This window comes from Colobus angolensis, unplaced genomic scaffold (assembly GCF_000951035.1).
Source record: "Colobus angolensis palliatus isolate OR3802 unplaced genomic scaffold, Cang.pa_1.0 Scaffold117, whole genome shotgun sequence".
NCBI classification, from domain to species: Eukaryota; Metazoa; Chordata; class Mammalia; order Primates; family Cercopithecidae; genus Colobus; species Colobus angolensis.
In genome coordinates, this window is record NW_012112808.1 from 4,257,022 (window position 1) to 4,275,494 (window position 18,473).

The 18,473-nt window shown below is 48.6% G+C and overlaps 1 protein-coding gene across 4 annotated transcripts in view; it reads left to right on the top strand.

Annotated features, from left to right (window-relative positions):
* Nucleotides 1-4,419: 4,419 nt before the first annotated feature.
* Nucleotides 4,420-18,473, top strand: part of BANF2 (barrier to autointegration factor 2) — a 36,339-nt gene continuing 22,285 nt past the window's right edge. For 2 of the 4 annotated variants that reach the window (XM_011962861.1, XM_011962869.1), the window contains exon 1: nucleotides 4,424-4,530. Coding sequence is in view for 1 of the 4 variants with exons in the window: in XM_011962853.1 (XP_011818243.1) it covers nucleotides 17,130-17,141 (12 nt within the window). In the remaining 3 variants the exon portion in view is untranslated. Of the gene's footprint in view, nucleotides 4,535-16,760; nucleotides 17,142-18,473 lie in introns of all 4 variants that reach the window. The other 2 variants (XM_011962853.1, XM_011962877.1) reach the window with 2 other exon arrangements.

An 18,473-nucleotide genomic window follows, 5' to 3' on the forward strand; every position in this document is an offset into this window, starting at 1 on the left:
GTTGGTGAATTTAAGAAGAGAAAAAAATTATCTACAATCTCATCTGTGAAACATAATGACTTATGCATTTTAGCGTATTCTTTCTAGTTTTTTCCCCTAGAAAAACCTAGGGGGTGTGTGTGTGTGTATTACACATTACATATACACACACCACACATACATATATGTGTATATTGTCACCTTTATTGAGGTGTAATTTACATGCTCTAAAATTCACACATTAAGTGTACAAGTTGATGAATTTTGACAAATGTATACACCTGAATAATCATCGCCATGATAGAAATCTGGAATATTCCCTTCATCCCACAGAGTCACCTGTGCTGTTTAGCCTGTTCCCCCAACCCCCACTCCAGGCAAACTTTGACCTTATCTCTGTAGCCTCAGATCAGTTTTGTGTATTCCCAGATTTCATGTAATGGCAACCATGTGTGTACTCTTTTATGTCTGGCCTCTGTTACTCAGCATAATGTTTTCAAGGTTTATCATGTTATCACATATGCATCAAGAGTTTGTTCCTTTTGTTGCTGATTAATATTTCATTATAAGAATATACAGTCACTTGTTAATGGACATTCACCTGTTAATGGACATTTGGGTGTTTTTGGTTTGGGGCTATGATGAGTAAAGCAGTTATGACCATTCCTGCACAAATCTTTTTGTGAACATGTTTTCTTTATTCTTATTTATTGTAGTTAGGGTCTTTCTATATTGCCCAGGCTGGTCAAATGATCCTCCTGCCTTGGCCTCCCAAAGTACCGAGATTACAGGCATGAGCCACCACACCCAGCTTGTAGACATGTTTTCATTTGTCTTGGGTAATTACCCAGGAGTAGAATCTTTGGTCATGGGGTAGGTCTTTATGTTTAATTTTACAAGAAACTACCAGAAAATTTTCCAAAGTGGTTATATTATATTACATTATATGAGAGTTCCAGTTGCCCCACATCTTTGTCAACACTTAGTATTGTTGCTCTTCTTAATATTAGCCATTCTGGTGAGCATGTAGAGGTTTTAATTTGCATTTCCCTTATTGCTAATAATGTCGAACATTTTTTCAGAGGTAAGTGTTTTTATAGTTGTTATTCTTTGTCTAGAGGCAGAGCTAAAGACTGAGGCAATTTTTTGAGTCCTGGGTATTGCAGAAAATATCGATATTGTTATTGATGCAATGCTCTGGTACAGTAGGCTTCATTCTTCCTCTAGCCAAGTTGAAATGTGGAGGAAAAGAACTCTGGGTGCCATGTTGCCCAAGAATGATTTGTGTGAATGACCAGCCAAGCAGTGACTGGATCTTTTCAGCGGTGATTCCAGAATTTCAGTACATGCCGTGTCTGATTGGAACAATGGGAACTGGACTTGAAGAGTGCTTTCTCACCATATGGTGTTTTCATTTGGATTGTATGTGTGTTAGCAGGATCTCTAAGAGCTCTGATGGTGATGATGGTGATGATGATGATGGGGAGGAGAATGTGGAAGGAGTTAGGGTAGAAACTAACGCCCACTGCAAAAGCAATGGCAGAGTTGGATTAATCCTACCACAGTGCAGGTGTGAGGCTGGCATAGTATGGTATTGAGCAGAGCACCTAGGAAAGCATATTAATCCTAACAGGCCAGCAGATATCCCAAGCAAGCCTTCTCTAAGCACCCGAAACTCCCCCAAAAGCGTGAACAAGAGCCATATTTAATATGGTGCTAGCTCCACCTCAATATTCTTATTCCAGGGGGAATTGTCCAGGGAGGTGGAAAGCACGTGGAGTTTGTGTAGCAAATCAGTCCCCTGGGGGGTAGGGCATTCAGGCCTCCCTGTGCGGAAGAAAAGGCCTTTGGGCCAGGTTGCCAGGCCTCCCCCTGAGCATATCAGTTCATGTGTTTCCTCAAGACATTCTTGATGATACTCCAAAGGCCAACCAGCAGAACACCTCCATCTGCCCTGAGACCTGACACTCACCAGTTCCCAGACGTTCTGAATTGTTCCAAGCCAGTTTATATACTTTCTCCATCTAAATGTGAACTTATAAAGAACAGAAACCATTTCTTATTTATAAAGTCTTAGTTTGGGTTCCCGTTGAAGCAGACCCTGAAACAAGGATTTGAGTGGAAGTAGTTTATTTGCAAGTTGATCCCAGGAAACACGGGTAGGGGAGTGGGGAGGTGAGGCAGGGGATATGGGCAGCAATGTGGGATATGTTAGCAAGCCAGCTGCCACTGTGGGCACTGATATGGTTTGAATATTTGTCCCCTCCAAATCTCACATTGAAATGCGATCGCAATGTTGGAGGTGGGGACTGGTGGGCGGTGTTTGGGTCCTGGGGACAGATCCCTCGTGAATGTCTTGGTGCTGTCCTCATGATAGTGAGTTATTGTGAGATCTGGTTGTTTAAAAGTGTGTGGTACCTGGCCGGCAGCAGTGGCTCATGCCTGTAATCCCAACACTTTGGGAGGCCGGGATGCACCTGAGGTCAGGAGTTTGAGACCAGCCTGGCCAAAGGTGAAACCCCATCTCTACTAAAAATACAAAAAAATTAGCTGGGAGTGGTGGTGGGTGCCTGCAATCCCAGCTACTTTGGAGGTTGAGGCAAGAGAATTGCCTGAACCTGGGAGGCAGAGGTTGCAGTGAGCCAAGATCGTGCCATTGCATTCCAGCCTGGGCAACAAGAGTGAGACTCTGCCTCAAAAAAAAAAAAAAAATTAAAAAAAATTGAAAAATGTGTGGTACCTCCCCTGCCTTGTTCCCACTCTTGCCATGTGATACACTGGCTCCCTGTTTGCCTTCAGACCTAATTGTCAGCTCCTTAAGGCCTCACTGGAAGCAAAGTAGGTGCTGGCACCATGCTTCCTGAACAGCCTGCAGAACTGTGAACCAATTAAACTTCTTTTCTTTGGAAATTACCCAGCCTCAGATATTTCTTTATAGCAACAGAATGACCTAGCATAGGCACCTACAGGTGGGTCCTGTGGGTCCTCTGGGCCATGGTACAGAACGTGACTCCAAGTTATTCCACCTGAGCAGGGAGGGAGCTGGGGTATTTATCTACCAACTGACAATAGTCATTGAATGAGGACGTTCCTGGGAGGCTTTAACTTCTGGAACTTGCAGCTGCCCGCTTGTTGGCAGGGTGGACTCCAGCAGCTGGTAAAAGCCCTCAAGTAAAGATTTGCAGGTGCTGGTAGCTGGGAGTCAGACTACCTTTGTACAGTGAAGTTGTAAGGCCAAGAGGCTATGGGCAGGGCACTGACAATGTCCGTTGTGCTTACCCAAAACATGGCTCAGTTCTGGGAATGAACAGATCCTCAATAAAGCGTGCTGGTTGAACCCAGAGAGACCAGCAAGTGTTGGCCCCAAAGCTACAGCTCCTGTTTATTCTCCAGCAACCCCTGAATACTGCCATCAGCTGGCAATACTATTTCAGGATCAAACCTAAGATACCAGCACCCTTACATGTTCTTAAAGTGTGTGGTCTCAGAACAAGCAGCCTCAACGTCATATGGGAACATGTAAGAAATGTGAATTATTGGGTTTTCCCCCAGACCTACTGAGTCAGAAATCTGGGAGTGGGGCCCAGGAATCTGTATTTCCAGGTCATTCTAATGCAACCTAAAGTTTAAGATCCACTGTTTTGGACTCTAAAATTTAGGACCACTCAACAGTTTCCAAAGCGAAGCCGTTTGCTCTTGGTTAGAACTCCTCCACCCCCAATCCCAAGCACCAGTGGCAAAAGGGGATGGAACCTCCAGAAACATTTTATACTTTGCCCCCTTTTTTGAGTTTTTCTTTTCTTTTTAGGCTTAGTAAATATACATTGTACCAAGTTATCAATGACCAACAATGGAAAGTAGCCCAGGCATATGTGCTATAGAAGATAACCTAAAGGACACCTGTGTTGAATTTAACTTGAAGGTGGGAGGATTTATATTTCTGCTTGTTTTCCTGAGCTAATATTTAAGTTACTTCTCTTTCCTTGAGTCCCTACCAGATGGGCAGTAGGGGGAAAGTCACCGGTATACCAGTAGAAGAAAAAGCTGCCCTAGAATTTTAAGTCCATCACAGCAGATGTGTAAGGAGCTGGGGGTACCCACAGAAGTTGCTTTGTGCGGGAAAACTGTATGAAGGATGGACTTGGTTTTACTGAAGTGACCCAGGCCAGGTGAGAATAGAAACTGTGGCAGCAAGTGGCAGCGGATGGATTCATCAGCAGTCTTCCAGGCTGATGTTTTCTGTACAGCAGACATCCCTCACTCCTTCCCAGCAACCCCACCTGAGAACAGCACCTAGACAGGCTGATTTCTTCTGGAGCGGTCTGAGGCTCTTGCTCCTGCCCTGCCCTGTGCCCTGATGCCAGCAGCCACAGCAGCCCTTCCTGTGCCCACCCCTGACCCGTAGAGTGACATCACAATGTAGTCCATTCAGGATCTTGGGACTGATTTCTCCATGGGCCTGGGACATAAGCTGAACCTCTGGCCTGCAGTTCCAGATCCAAGGGGACTGAGACAAACTGCCAGTTGCCACTGGCTTTTCAGGAGCACCTGGTGAGTACTCAGAACTTCCCCCAGCAGCATGGAAGGAGATACAGACAACAGTTGGCTGTCTTAGCACTTTAGGGTCTCATTCTCACACAGGTTTAGATGGGCCAAACTGGTGGCTGGGGGTTCGCCAGGTAATCCCCAAACTCTTCCTAGGAAAGCTGACTGACCTGATGCACACATCCCTTCCCAGCCTCTTCCTGCTGTGTCACCATCTGTGGGAGGCGGTACTCTATTCTCCCCTAAGACTCAGCTTGCCACCTGCACCAGCTCCCTGGGCAAAGGTCACCTGTGTTCTTAATAGACAGAGCAGAGAGGCCAGGCTTTCAGATGGCAAATTCACTAGAGCATCACTTCTAGCCCAAACTGAGGTCAGGGACAGCCATTGGCCAAATGACACACCACCTAGCAGGATAAGCAGAGGTAGCTGGCGCAGCCACCTCCCATCCGAAATGTGTGCGACGGCCCTTCCTTTCTGTAAAAGGCCTTCCTGCTTTGGCTGTTTTTAAATCTCCACCTCCCGGTGACCCGCTTGTATATCAAATCGCTTCCTTTCCTTTCAGGACAGTAAGAGAGCTTTGGGATGGCGACGGGAAATGAGTAGATGGATTAGAACACCAGGAAAGTGGGCAACATCTAAGGTGGGGGGGATGGGGACAGAGGCCAAAGCCATCTCTCAAAGAGCATGCTGGTTCTTTCCATATGGGCCACCTGCACTTGGTCGAGGGTGGTTTGAGGCCCAAGGTCTTCTACAACAAACAGTGGGGACCCGTCTGGGCCTCAGGAGCTACAGCTGCCTTCCCCACCATGGCCCATTCGTGTCTTCCCACAGTCTGTCCATGGTCCATTCACCATCTGTGAGTGCCAACACGTCCACACAGCTGCCGCTGAGTCCCTTCTCCCACAAAGGAGTGGCTTCTGTAGGGACCCCATGATTTTGAGAAAGCTCCTGGCTCTCCCTGACTGTAAGGTAGAAAGGGAGGTGGGGGTGGGGGGATCAGAGAAATAGTTTACCTTTAGGGTTTGCCATCCCTCCTTAGTTTTATATGTGACGGGCTGAAGCCAACCTCTGCTTCACACACAAGTCTAAGATGCCAATGGTTCACCAAGCATGCTAAGAACATTTTAGCCCAGGTTAGGCCCCACTGGGAAAGGGAAAAAGACAGTAGAGGGGCCAGCGCTAGAGCAACCTGTGGTCCCCGTCCTGCAGCAGGTTTAATGTGGAGAGGAGAAAGGCAGCAAACGCTGAACCTCCCATGCCAGGCCCGCCACCTATGTTGTCACTCTTAATTCCGACCTCTGTGAAGCAGGTGTTCTCAGGTTCATTCTACAGACACAGAAACTGAAGACTGTTCTGTGCTGGTGGCACGTCTAAAGAGGGCCATTAACCTGGAGCATGCATTCACTCTATCGACTATCCCCAACATTAGAGCTCTCTGAAAAGAGAATGGGCTGCTTTGCAAGGCAGCAAGAGTGTGCAGGCCCCGGTTCTTCAGTCAGCATGGAAGGGAACGAGATTCTTGTCATCACCTGGGAGCTGGACCAAAAGATCTTTAAAGGCCGTTTCCAAATCCAAGACTGTAGGATTCCGGGTCTTAGTACTTTGCCCAGCCTCTGCGATTGAACTCAGATGAGTCACGCCGTAAGGGCAGCTGCAAACTTTCTGTTAGGCAAGGAGAACTGCAAAGAACCACAGAGATCAGCTACGGGCCCCAGGTAGGAAAGAGGAACCTAGACTGGTTGAGGGAGTTTTCCGAGGCTCCAGAGCCAATTTGCAGAGTTAACCTGTGTTGACTGAACAAATGGAGGAGCCAGGTCTGAGTGCTGATCAAACGTCCCCATGCCCATCTCTCTCGTTCACCTGCTTCTTTCCTATCAAGATTATGATTCAGCCACCGTTTACAGAATACCTGCTGCATGCCAAGTGTGCTTCCAGAGATTATTTCACATACTCCTCTCCAACTCCATGAGGTGGATGTCATCGGCCCCGTTTCTCAGATGAGCATGGTTAGGTAACCACCCCAGAGGTTCAGGTACTTGTGGAGATGTCATAAATACTACATGACAAAGCAGGTCTTTCTAACCCCAAGGAAAACTTCTGTCTCCCTCTGCCGCCTCCTAGCTTGTGCAAGGAAGGAGGAAGCACTCTCCTTTCTTAGCTTTTTCCTAAGACAAACTGCCATTGACATGCCAAGTTCCACAGTGCCTATTTCCAGCCCCTCCTGGACACTGTCCTGTTGGATGCTGAACTCCCTGTGGGCCCGCCTGGTTCACTGGCCCAGCCCCTCGCTCTGACAGGGCAAGATGGAGCGATGTCTATACATGGACAGATGTTATACACCAAGGAAGAAAATCTGCTAATCGAAAGCTGCTTCGGCTAATTGTGGCACACTCCCTTCTGCGTGGTGCCCTGAAATAGTAGCCATGCTCTGTTCTTTTTTCACATCAGGGAGCCCCAATTGGCAACTTAAATGAGGTTGCAAAGAAGTCAGTTACACAGACCTCTGCCGCCAGTTTCCGTGGATGAGGCCTTGCTGATGACGTTCCTTGGGTAGGACCCGTGTGCAACTGTCTGTGGACTTGGCTTCTTGCTGTGGATAATTTGGACTCACTGTCAGGCTGGAAAAGCCTCATTTAACCCTGGGGAAAACTGGAACGTCCAGAAATTTAATGGAATACTAAGCCCAAGAGCACATGGTCTGACCTTGAACTCTGGTTCTGATCTGCTTCTGAGTTATTCTATAGCCATCTCAGCCAGCAGAACCGTCACGGGAATATTCTGTCTCTGTGTTGCCCAATATGATAGCCACTAGCCACACAGGGCCACTGGGCACTTGGGATGTGGCCAGTGGGGCTGAGGAGTTGCACTTGTTGTTTAAATGGAAGCTTAGATTACAGAGCCGTGGGTGGCTGGTGGCTGGTGTGCTAGACGCTGCTGCTCTGGCCCCTGCTGACTTTTGTGACTTCATCTCTGATCTCATTCCCCTCTCCTGGCTTTCCCTTTCCCTCTGTCTTCACTCCCAGACCTCCTGCACTTTTTGATTTTTGCATTTGCTGTTCTCTCTGCTAGCATCACTTTTTCCTGTGATCATTTTATGGCTTGCACCTGTTCAACAGGAGGGCCTTGGATCAAGTGTGTGTCTTCAGAAAGACCTTCCCTATTCTATCTAATAGTGTCCCTAGCCCCATTCCAAACTTCTCCTTATCTCTCTGAAGTTATCGTGTTTGTCTGTTTTCTTGTCTACTGCCCTCTCCCTGGATACGAATCCCAGTTTCACCAGAGCAGGGATGCAGTCTGTCCTCTCCCACTCCATCTCTGTGCCTGGAACAGTGCCTGACAGGCAGAAAGTGCTCAGTATGGTTCTCAGAGTGCAGGAACATTCTGCAGGACAGCCCCCTCCTTCAGTGAGGAGGAAAGACAGTCACAGCCCCAGTAACTTCTGCTGTGTGACAAAATAACACGAGCATAGTGACCTGGAACAGCAAAGATTCGTATTTCTTCCACTTCTCTGGGTCTGGAATGTGAGCAGGACTCAGTTCCACATTGTGTCAGTGAGGGTCACTCAGCTGGGGGCTGGGCTGGACGGGGTGGCCCAAGAAGGCCTCACTCACACAGCTGGGACTTTTGGGCCCTCCAGGAAACATCTCTATGAGGTTCGTCTGGGTTTTCCTACAGCATGGAGGTCTCAGGACAAGTACGCTGACTTTTTTTTTTGAGACCGTGTCTTGCTCTGTTGCGCAGGTTGGAGTGCAGTGGCATGATCTTAGCTCACTGCAACCTCTGCCTCCTGGCTTCAAGCGATTCCCCTGCCTCAGCCTCCCGAGTAGCTGGGATTGCAGGTGCCCACCACAATGCCCAGCTAATTTTTGTGTTTTTAGTAAAGATGGGGTTTCACCATGTTGGCCAGGCTGATCTCGAACTCCTGACCTCAAGCTTCCGCCTCAGCCTCACAAAGTGCTGGGATTACAGGTGTGAGCCACCGCACCCAGCTGGCTTCTGAAAGAGGAAGCAGAGGCTACCAGGCGCAGAACTGGCAGCACCATTTTCATCACCTTCCACCTGGCTAACTAAGCCACAGGGTGAGAGCCCAGATAAAAGGGGAGGGGAAACTCTCCACCTCCTGGTGGGTTGGCAGCATGTTCATATCAGCAGGAAGGGATCTATGGACACGCTACACAGTCACTTCAACAATGCTGTGGTGGTACTTCTCAGCTTTGATCACGCACATGGGCCATCTGGGGTCTGGTTAAGATGCAGATTCAGTAGGTCTGGAGTGGAGCCTGAGATTCTGCATTCCGAAGAAACTCCAAGAGACATCAAAGCTGTAGGCCCACAGGCTGCACATGGAGTAGCAAGGCTGTATTAGAACGCATCCTATCTGAGCCTGTGCTTAGGTGTGACATTGCAGGGCCCCCAATTCCACTTCTAGAGTGGACATCACTTATTTGCGTTAAGCATTACCCACTGTTGCTGAGGTCTACGTGATTGGTCCCTTCTTCCCTGGCATCTGGACTTGTGCCCACATGATGCCATGGGGTAACTGTCCCATTCTACCTCCCAAGCACTTCTCATGCCTTGCTTTACCAGCCTTTAAGGCCCCTTCCTTCTTTAACGTTTAATTCTCATCGTGTCCCTTGTAAAATTGGTGGAATGGGGCTCTTTCCATTAGGATTAGAAACTAAACTCAAACTAGTTAAAAGGCAAAGGATTGATTGGAGCATGTATGGCTTCAGGACTGGCTGTATCTAGGCCCTCAAATGATGTTGTTAAGAAACTATTTGTCACCATCTCCAGTTCTGCATCGCCAGGATCTCTCTGACAGGATCCCCCACAAGTGGAAGAAGAGACGAACACTCACTTAGCAACCCCAGCAAGAAGGGGGCACCACTTCTTGCCTAATCTTTCTGGCAAAAGTGCCAGGATTCTCTCTGGCTGGCCCAGCTGAGGTTATGTGTCCACATGATGCAGTCATTGTGGCCAGGAGGATGTGTTACCTCATTGGCCAGGCCTGGTCATGTGTGTATCCCTGGAGCCAAGTGGGAGACTGGCCCCACCAAGCCACATTGGATGAAAGCAGGAAGAGGTGATTCTCCATGTAAAATTGGAGAGAAGAGAGAGCAGTTAGGAAGCTAAAAAATTGTCCCAGTTGATCATGAGAACAGGTGTTGGAGTTCTTGTGTGATGGCTGAGAAAGCAGAGGGCAGGAACGTCATAAATTCCAGAGGGCCCACAGCTAACCAGGCTTCCCGACCCCTAGCACAGACTTAGAGGGGCTGTCGAATTAAAGATCTTTAGCACCAGAAGAATCTTGGAAATTAGCCAACACATGTTCCACAGAACACTGGTTCAAGGGAAGCTAACTGTTGTTACTTGAAAGGCTCTCTGGTCTAGGAAAGGTAAAAGACAATGGGCTAGGCCAGGTCAGCAGTTTCCTTGCTTTACGAGACTTTTCAGAGCCGTAAATAGGCTGGTACACATTGTGAATCCCCGAGAATGGGGGAGGCCTAGGGACCATTGTTTGGAAAATTAGTAACTAGTAACCTAACTCTGTTCCTCCCCATTTTATAGATGAAGCAACTAAGGCCAAGAAGGGAAAGTGACTTGGGCATGGTTATGCAACTAGTTCATCCTGGGATTACCCCAAATGCTGTGCTGAGACATACCTCATGCTCTGCAGAAGCATCTCTTTGTACCTCAGAGTAGCCCTGTCCTCCTGGTTGTGCTCCTGCTGTCTGGAGTGTGTGTGTTTTCATTTCTCCCACATATCCTTGCATAAGGGTTTGTGGGCTTCTACAGCACTGCTCCTGCAAGGGCCCATGGGCACCCAGAGTTCCCAACCTCTGCCTGGGACATGGCCCTCACTGCTGCATGCCTGAGGGAACTACTGAGAGGCACAGCAAACCACATGGGTCTGTACTTAGGAAAACACAGCCACCCAACTGGCAAGGTGACGGCATTGATGAAGTTGAAGGGGCTTGAAGGTTGGCCAAATCCGGAGAGTCAGCACAGACAGACACCAAGAGTGCCAGGCTGAAGGGTGGAGAGAAAGGAAGGTTCCTAGAGCCAAGCACACACTTTAAATGTAGGGAGAGATTGTCGGTCAGGGTTGGGGTGTGCTGACGTGAGGGCGACTGTTATAGCAACATTACCTTTAAGACCCTCATTCATCTGGGCACTTCATATGAGCTCATTCTAAGCCACTCAGTGACCCAGGCTGGGGATTATCATGACCCATATAGATCAAGAAGAGAAAAGTAGCTGTTGGTTAGTTGGCTGAACTCATGAGTATGAGCTAAACACGAAGGATTCAAGCTCTGGCTCTTCTCCCCGCCAAGTACATGATCTTGGATATGTTACTAAACTGTCTGAGCCTCCATTTCCTTGTCTGGCAAATGGGACTCAGACACGTTCCCACATCATAGCTTTGTTTTGAGGATTAAATAAGATGTCTGTGAATTAGCAAGACACCTAGCGCATCCATGGTAGGATATCCTTAAGTGATGGCAGGAATGGAGAAGTAGGAACAGATCCACCAAGTAAAGGGTAAAGCCAAGATCAAACACAGGTCCAGCCAGCTGTGGTTCCTTCTGCCACTAAGAGAGGGGGAGCATTCAATGAGCAGATGGCAGTGGCTCTGAGTGCAGATCAGTGCAAAGGGCTTTCTCATCTTCTCTGCAAAGAAGGAGGGATGGCATATGTGTATCTTGGTCATTTCCAGGTGACTCTACCCAAAGTCCATGCAAGAAAGTGGACGCTGTGAACAGGATGGAATATACATATTCCAAACCTCTAGAGCAGAGCCAGGGCCAGGCATGACTTGATCAACATCTAAATGCAACCAACACCCAAGGGCCATGCAGAGGGAAGAGACCAGGGACTACATCTTGGCACTTTCAGATGGGTTTGCAAGCACTGGAAATCAAAGCTTCACCAGGGATGCTTTAAGGATGAAAATTCCGGCCAGGCGTGGTGGCTCACGCCTGCAATCCCAGCACTTTGTTTGGGAGGCCAAGGTGGGTGGATCACAAGGTCAGGAGATCGAGACCATCCTGGCCAACACGGTGAAACCCCATCTCTACTAAAAAAAAAATACAAAAAATTAGCCAGGCGAGGTGGCGGGCACCTGTAGTCCCAGCTACTTGGGAGGCTGAGGCAGGAGAATGGCGTGAACCTGGGAGGTGGAGCTTGCAGTGAGCTGAGATCACACCACTGCACTCCAGCCTGGGCGACAGAGCGAGACTCTGTCTCAAAAAAAGAGAGAAAATCCCAGCAGGGATTTAAGGGAAGATGCTGGGAGCTGGGAGCAGCATGTGGCCCCTGAGTAGGAAGATGGAAGTACAGCAGAGGCAAGAATGGCAGTCCGTGTTTGTAGATGTTTTTCACAGGGAAGGTCAGAACACGTCCCAGGGAAACCACGTCCAAGATTCAAGATGAGAACCACCTGACACCCCCCCCCTATATATAATATATATATATTTGTTTTGTTTTGTTTTTTTTTGAGATGGAGTTTTGCTCTTATTGCCCAGGCTGGAGTGCAATGGCATGATCTCGGCTCACTGCCACATCCACCTCCTGGGTTCAAGTGATTCTCCTGCCTCAGCTTCTGGAGTAGATGGGATTACAGGCATGTGCCACCATACCTGGCTACTTTCTTTGTATTTAGTAGAGATGAAGTTTCACCATGTTGGCCAGGCTGGTCTTGAACTTCTGACCTCAGATGATCCACCCATCTTGGCCTCCCAAAGTGTTGAGATTACAGGCATGAGCCACTGCACCCAGCCTGAATCAAGATTGTTTTGTAAGAATCAAAACTTGACTACAGGCTGCACATGGTATCTCACGCCTGTAATCCTAGCACTTTGGGAGGCCGAGGCAGGTGGATCACAAGGTCAGGAGATCGAGACCATCCTGGCCAACACGGTGAAACCCCGTCTCTACTAAAAAAATACCAAAAAAAAAAAAAAAAAAAAAAAAAAGCCAGGTTTTGCAGTGCATGCCTGTAATCCCAGCTACTTGAGAGATTGAAACAGAAGTATCACTTGAACCCAAGATGCAGAGGTTGTGGTGAGCTGAGATCATGCCACTGCACTCCAGCCTGGACCGACAAAGTGATATGTCTGAAAAAAACAAAAACGAACAGAAAAAAACCTGAGATCCCTGATCCACAAAAGCCTGAAATATGATGTCAAATTGTATTTATATGTGCAAGACGACATTTTTCTTGAAGGAAGGTGCATAGCAGGAAAGGCAAACTGTGGCATGGTTTTGTTTTGTTAGGTCCACATAGCATTATGAATATTTGAATGATTTCCCAACATTTAAAAATTGGGTACTAGTATGTAAAAATCTAAATGTCGGGCTCCTCTTGAAAAGACTCACAAGATCCAGTCACATGGGACCCACATTCCAGAAATGGGTGGCCTCCTTTACATGGAGTGTGTGGGACCACAGTCAGCTACACAGTCCATAGCACTTTTGTGACCTCCCCAGTGGATGTCCAATGTTGGTCCTCATTTGCCAGCACCCTTGCACTGTCGGGCTCCTCTTGAAAAGACTCACAAGATCCAGTCACATGGGACCCACATTCCAGAAATGGGTGGCCTCCTTTAGATGGAGTGTGTGGGACCACAGTCAGCTACACAGTCCATAGCACTTTTGTGACCTCCCCGGTGGATGTCCAATGTTGGTCCTCATTTGCCAGCACCCTTGCACTGTTTTCTTCACTGCTTTGTTTTTTTAGTTTGCCTGGTCCCTCTGGCTTTTTCATTTGCAACCTATGATTTGAACTTCTAATAGATGCTCATAGGGTGGCTGATTCTAAGAAGATCATTGAAACTGAGATCTTTTTTCCAGCTTAAACTCTTTCCCCACAATCCAGTGTTGAAACTGGCCCTTAGTAGAGGCAGAATACCACCCTTCCCAGGCCCAGAAACACAGATTCTTTTCCTCCTAAGGAATGTGTGTATGCTGTGTGTCCAAGGGCATGTTTACAAATGGCAAGCTCATCTTCTGATGTTAGAAAACACCAAAAGCTATTTAGAAATTACTGAAACTCCTATCTATAGTCTCTGCAAGATACTGCTCAGGTGATAATGCAATCAATGAAAGCAACGACAATCTGGGAAATCCTTTCTTTATAACCTGGAGAATTTGGCTTTGAATAGAGACAAATCAGACAGATAGAACTCTTGCTCACACCCCTTTTCCGAAGCCAGAGCCAACAAGCCTAGCTTTCTTTTGAAAGGGTCTTAAGTAGGTCTTTGCATTTGGGAAGATCAGGCAAGTCACTTAGAGCCGATTTCTGAACTGAGACTCAGAGATGCACACATTCACACCTGCGTATCTGGAGACATGTGGACCTGGAGGGCTGGAGGAACTCAGCTGCCTTGGTCCTTAGGAGGCTCCAGAACCACCGTGCTGAGGCCCAGCAGGCAAGGGCAGGACACACAAAATGTGAGAGCAGAGGAATGAAGGAAAATTAAATCTTGGGCGAGGCATTCTGTCCAGCAAAGAACGGGAGGTAAATACATGGCACATGGGCCTTCAGTATCCTATGAGTGGAATGAAAGCAATGCTTAAAACACTGCACCACTGCACAGCTCCACCTGTACACAAGATGCCCCCTTGTTTTGGGGCAGCCAACTGCTGCATCCCCTGTTTATATTTGCACCCAAGCAAAGGAAGTCAGTCCAAAGCTAGAAGGAGAGAAAATGATTGCCCAGAAGCTCAATGGAAGCCTTGATTAATACCTCAGTGGTTGAGAACACAGATATTAGGCTGAAGCCCACTCGGTTTGAGGCCTGGCAATGCCATAGGTCAGTTAATTTATCTTATCTGTGAAATGGGATAATCATAGAACCTATCTCATCCCAAGGGCAGGTGGGCAGATGAAATGAGATGATCTTGGTGCGGAGCTTAGCACGCTGCCTTGGTACGTCTGGATAAGCATGAGCTGCTCTCTTAGGTGGGTTTCCCAGTTGCTGACCTGATAATCTAACTGCAGTGCAAGTAGTTGATATGGAAAGGGTTCCTGGTCCCATGAGGAAGGGAGTGAGGATGTGAGACCGGAAAGGGAAGCTGGTCTTGAGCAGTTACTGCCATGAGCACTGGGGGCTCCCTCCCACTGGGGATGTCTGGATATCACCTAATGTGGGCCAGGCCCCAGAGCTGTGCCACCTGAGGGCTGTGGGGCTGGATACTTACCCACCTACTCACATCCTGGCCGAGGGCTGCTCCCAGGGTGTCTTGTCCCCAGCCCTGCCTACTTGCAGGGCGAAGAGCCCCCCATGGAAACCGTGAGCCCTGGAGGGACATGGGCAGGGCAGGGACAGCATCTGCTAAAACTGTCCTTGTTGTTCTGACTCCTGTCCTGGAGAGGGAAGACCTGGGCTTTGGAACTACCCAGACCTCAGCCTGTAGCTTATCACCGCCTTTTACTAGAGAGGTGGCCCCCTTTGCCTCCTTGGGCCTCCATTTTCACATCTCTTAAAATAGGACCAATTCTCTAATATTGCAGAACTCTTTTTGAGGACTCTGTGTGACAATGGCCATACAGAGGCAGGCGTGTAGTAGGTGCTCGGTTACCGTGAGCCCCCTTACTCACCAGCTCAGTTCGGTTCCATTTCTCCCGCTTGCCTGTGATCCTTACTCTGTTTCTAGTCCAGGGGTAAGCCCGGGCCGGCACCAGACCTTCTTTCCATGTGAGCAGGGACAAGCTGACGTCGGGACTAGTGCTTGCCTCCCAGGTGACTTCTGAGTGACAGGCTGCTGCAGTGATCTCCCAAGCTGGGTATTATCATCCTGTTTCTCCCTTAGCTTTGAGTTTCAACAGTCTGTGGCTTTCATGAGATCCAGAGTGGGTAGAATAACCGGCCGGCCTAACGGCGGCTGAGCCAGGAGTGAAATCCCAGCAGAAAGAACTTCGAACCCTTGCAGCTTCCCTGGCAGCCCAGGGCTGGGTGTGTGGGCAGATCTGGGGGCTTCTGCTGAGTCAGACTATGTGGGAGTGTTGTGGCGGGGGCAGGGGCGCCGCCAGATGAAATCAGGATGCCCAATGAAATTTACATTTCAGATAAACAAGAAAAAACCCCTTCTGTATAAGTACAGTCTGGGAAATACTTGGGCCATACTTATACTAAAAAGTTATGTAGTGTTTATCTGAAATTCAAATTTCACTGGGCATCTGACATTTTTATGACCGAAATCTGGCAACACTACTCTGGTGGGAACGGAGAACAAACCTCCTGGGAGGTCTGGGTTAGAGATCAGCACAGCAACCCTCCTGCAGGCAAAGGCCAGTGTGGAGCCACTGCCTGCCCCCAGATGGCCTTCCCCAGGATCCCCTCCAGGGCCTGTAAAGCCCTCATGAGAGTCACTTTTGCCTGAAGACATTGTTTAACTACACAGTGGAGTCAGTTACAGATTCACTCTCACCACACTTACCCGTCTAAAGAAAATACGATTCTTTATTCCTAGGCACCTCCACACAATGTGGTAAGAACAGAGTAGCTGCAAATTGTGTATGTGTTGGGTGGGGTTCCCTGGAAGCAGAGCCTGAGACCTGGGTTCCGGTGCCCCTGATCTGGTGAAGGAAGCAGGACAGGGCAGGGGAGGAGCTGAGAGGTATGGACCAGGGGCACTCAGCTTCTGCCTGACCCCCTGGGGGGCTCTGGAGCCGGAATGGTACCAGGGAGTTGGCTCCACCTTGAGACGAGGGAGTTAGGGTTTTGTGCTTCTGCATCCGCAGGCCATTAGCTGCCCTCAGGCAGGGGGCTGGGCCTTGCAACCTCCCAGGTGTCTCCAGGTATAGCAGCTTCCACAGCAGAGGTGACAGTCCAGAGAAAGCCACGACCACACATTGAGGATCCCCGCAACACTGGTAGCAGCGGGGCGCACCAACTGGTCCAGGAGACCTGGGCATGGCACCGACGGCACCTACTAGGCTCTGTCTCCTTGCAATGTCATAGTCAGATTCTCTCCAGGCTGCGTTAAAGAGTCCCAGTTGGGAGGCGCAGTCTCCTTAGGGACTGCTCTGCCCCTCCTCTGTCCTTCCTAAAGAGTGATGGCTGCCAGGTGTGTGTGGAGACAGGTGCTGTCTGTGTCTTCAAGGCAGTGGGGAGAGGGGACTTTGATTACCTGTGAGATCTGCAGGATGATGGCCTGAGCCTGTGGCAGTGTGACTGCTGGCATCTGCTCCCTGCTGTGGAAGGGTGACCAGCCCCTTTTTGTCTTTTAGGGCTATCTTAGTTTCCTTTGCTGCAGCCTGTGGCCTGGTCATTTGCCCATGGTTGTATGGTCCTCATGCATGGGACTTCTTCATCCTGACTCCAGGCTTCAATTCACCCATCAGGCCTTAAAGCATCTTTTGCCCTATCATGCCCTGAACTTTTTGCTGCAAAAAGCCAAGGGCACTGGCTCAAGCTTATCTTCCCAGCCACTGTTTACTGCTGCTACACTGCTGCCCAAGACACTTCAGAAGTGACCGTTGTTGTCATCTCCTGCCAAGTCCCGGAAGGCAAGCCACCAAGTCCCATGCACCATTCCCACAGCCCGACAACCTTCCCGACTCTACCCACTGGAATCTAAAGAGTCTGCCCACTTCTGGATGTTTGTTCAGGTACGGAAGTTCAAGCCCTATGCCCATGAACATTCATCTTTCTTTTCTCTTCCACCTTCCCTGGGAGGGTAGTGTGGATAATGAGGTGAGCCTTCTTCCTCTTTCTAGAATCCGTGGGGCAGAGAAGGTAGATTCTGCCTTCCTCTCTTCTGGGGAAACTCCTTCTCCCTCAAGCCAACGTTGCTTTCCCCTTCTCTGTGGGGTTATAATGGCAGAGAAAGACGGGATCAAAATGCTCTGCTCATAAGGGGGTGTACATTGAGAGGTTTAGAAACATGTTAGAGTGCCCCTATGTTTATAGCAGCATTAGTCACAATGGCCAGAAGGTGGGAGTAACCCAGGTTCCCATGATGGATGAATGGAGGAGCAAAATGTGCTGTATACGGTGGAATGTTGTTTAGTCTTAGAAAGAGGAAAAATCTTGGCTGGGCACAGTAGCTCATGCCTGTAATCCTAGTATTTTGGGAGATCAAGGAAGGAGGATTGCTTGAGGCCAGGAGATCAAGACTAGCCTGGGCAACTTAGGGAGACCCCCAACCTCTACAAAAAAATTAAAAAATTAGCTGAGCATGGTGGTGCACATCTGTAGTCCCAGCTACTCAGGAGGCTGAGGCGGGAGGATGGAGGATCACTTAACCCCAGAGTTTAAGGCTGCAGTGAGCTATGATTGCACTCCAGCCTGGTGATGGAGCAAGACTCCATCTTATAAAGAAAGACTGAGAGAGAGAGAGAAAGAGAGAGAGAGAGAGAGAGATCCTGTTGCATGGATGCACCTTGAGGACGTCAAGCTGAGGAAAATAGGCCAGTCACCAAAAGACAACTCCTGTGTGATTCCACTTCCATGAGGCATCTAGAGTAGTCAGCTTCATAAAGACAGAAAGTAGAATGGTGTTTGTCAGGGGCTAGGAAGAGGGGGAAATGGGGAGTTGTTGTGTATTAGGTATGAGAATGTTCTGAAGATTAGCACAACATGAATACATTGAACACCACTGCACTGTGCACTTAAAGATGACTAAGATACTCTGGGCGCAGTGGCTCATGCCTGTAATCCCAGCACTTTGGAAGGCAGAGGCAGGAGGATCACTTGAGGCCAGGAGTTTGAGACCAGCCTGGGCAACATAGCAAGACCTCATCTTTACAGAAATATTAAAAAATTACCTGGGTGTGGTGGCTCGTGCTTGTAGTCCCAGCTACTCACGAGGCTGAAACGAGAGGATTGCTTGAACCCAGGAGTTCGAGACTGCAGTGAGCTATATAATCAGGCCACTGCACTCCAGCCTGGGTGATAGAGTGAGACTCCATCTCAAAAATAATAATAATAATAATAAATAA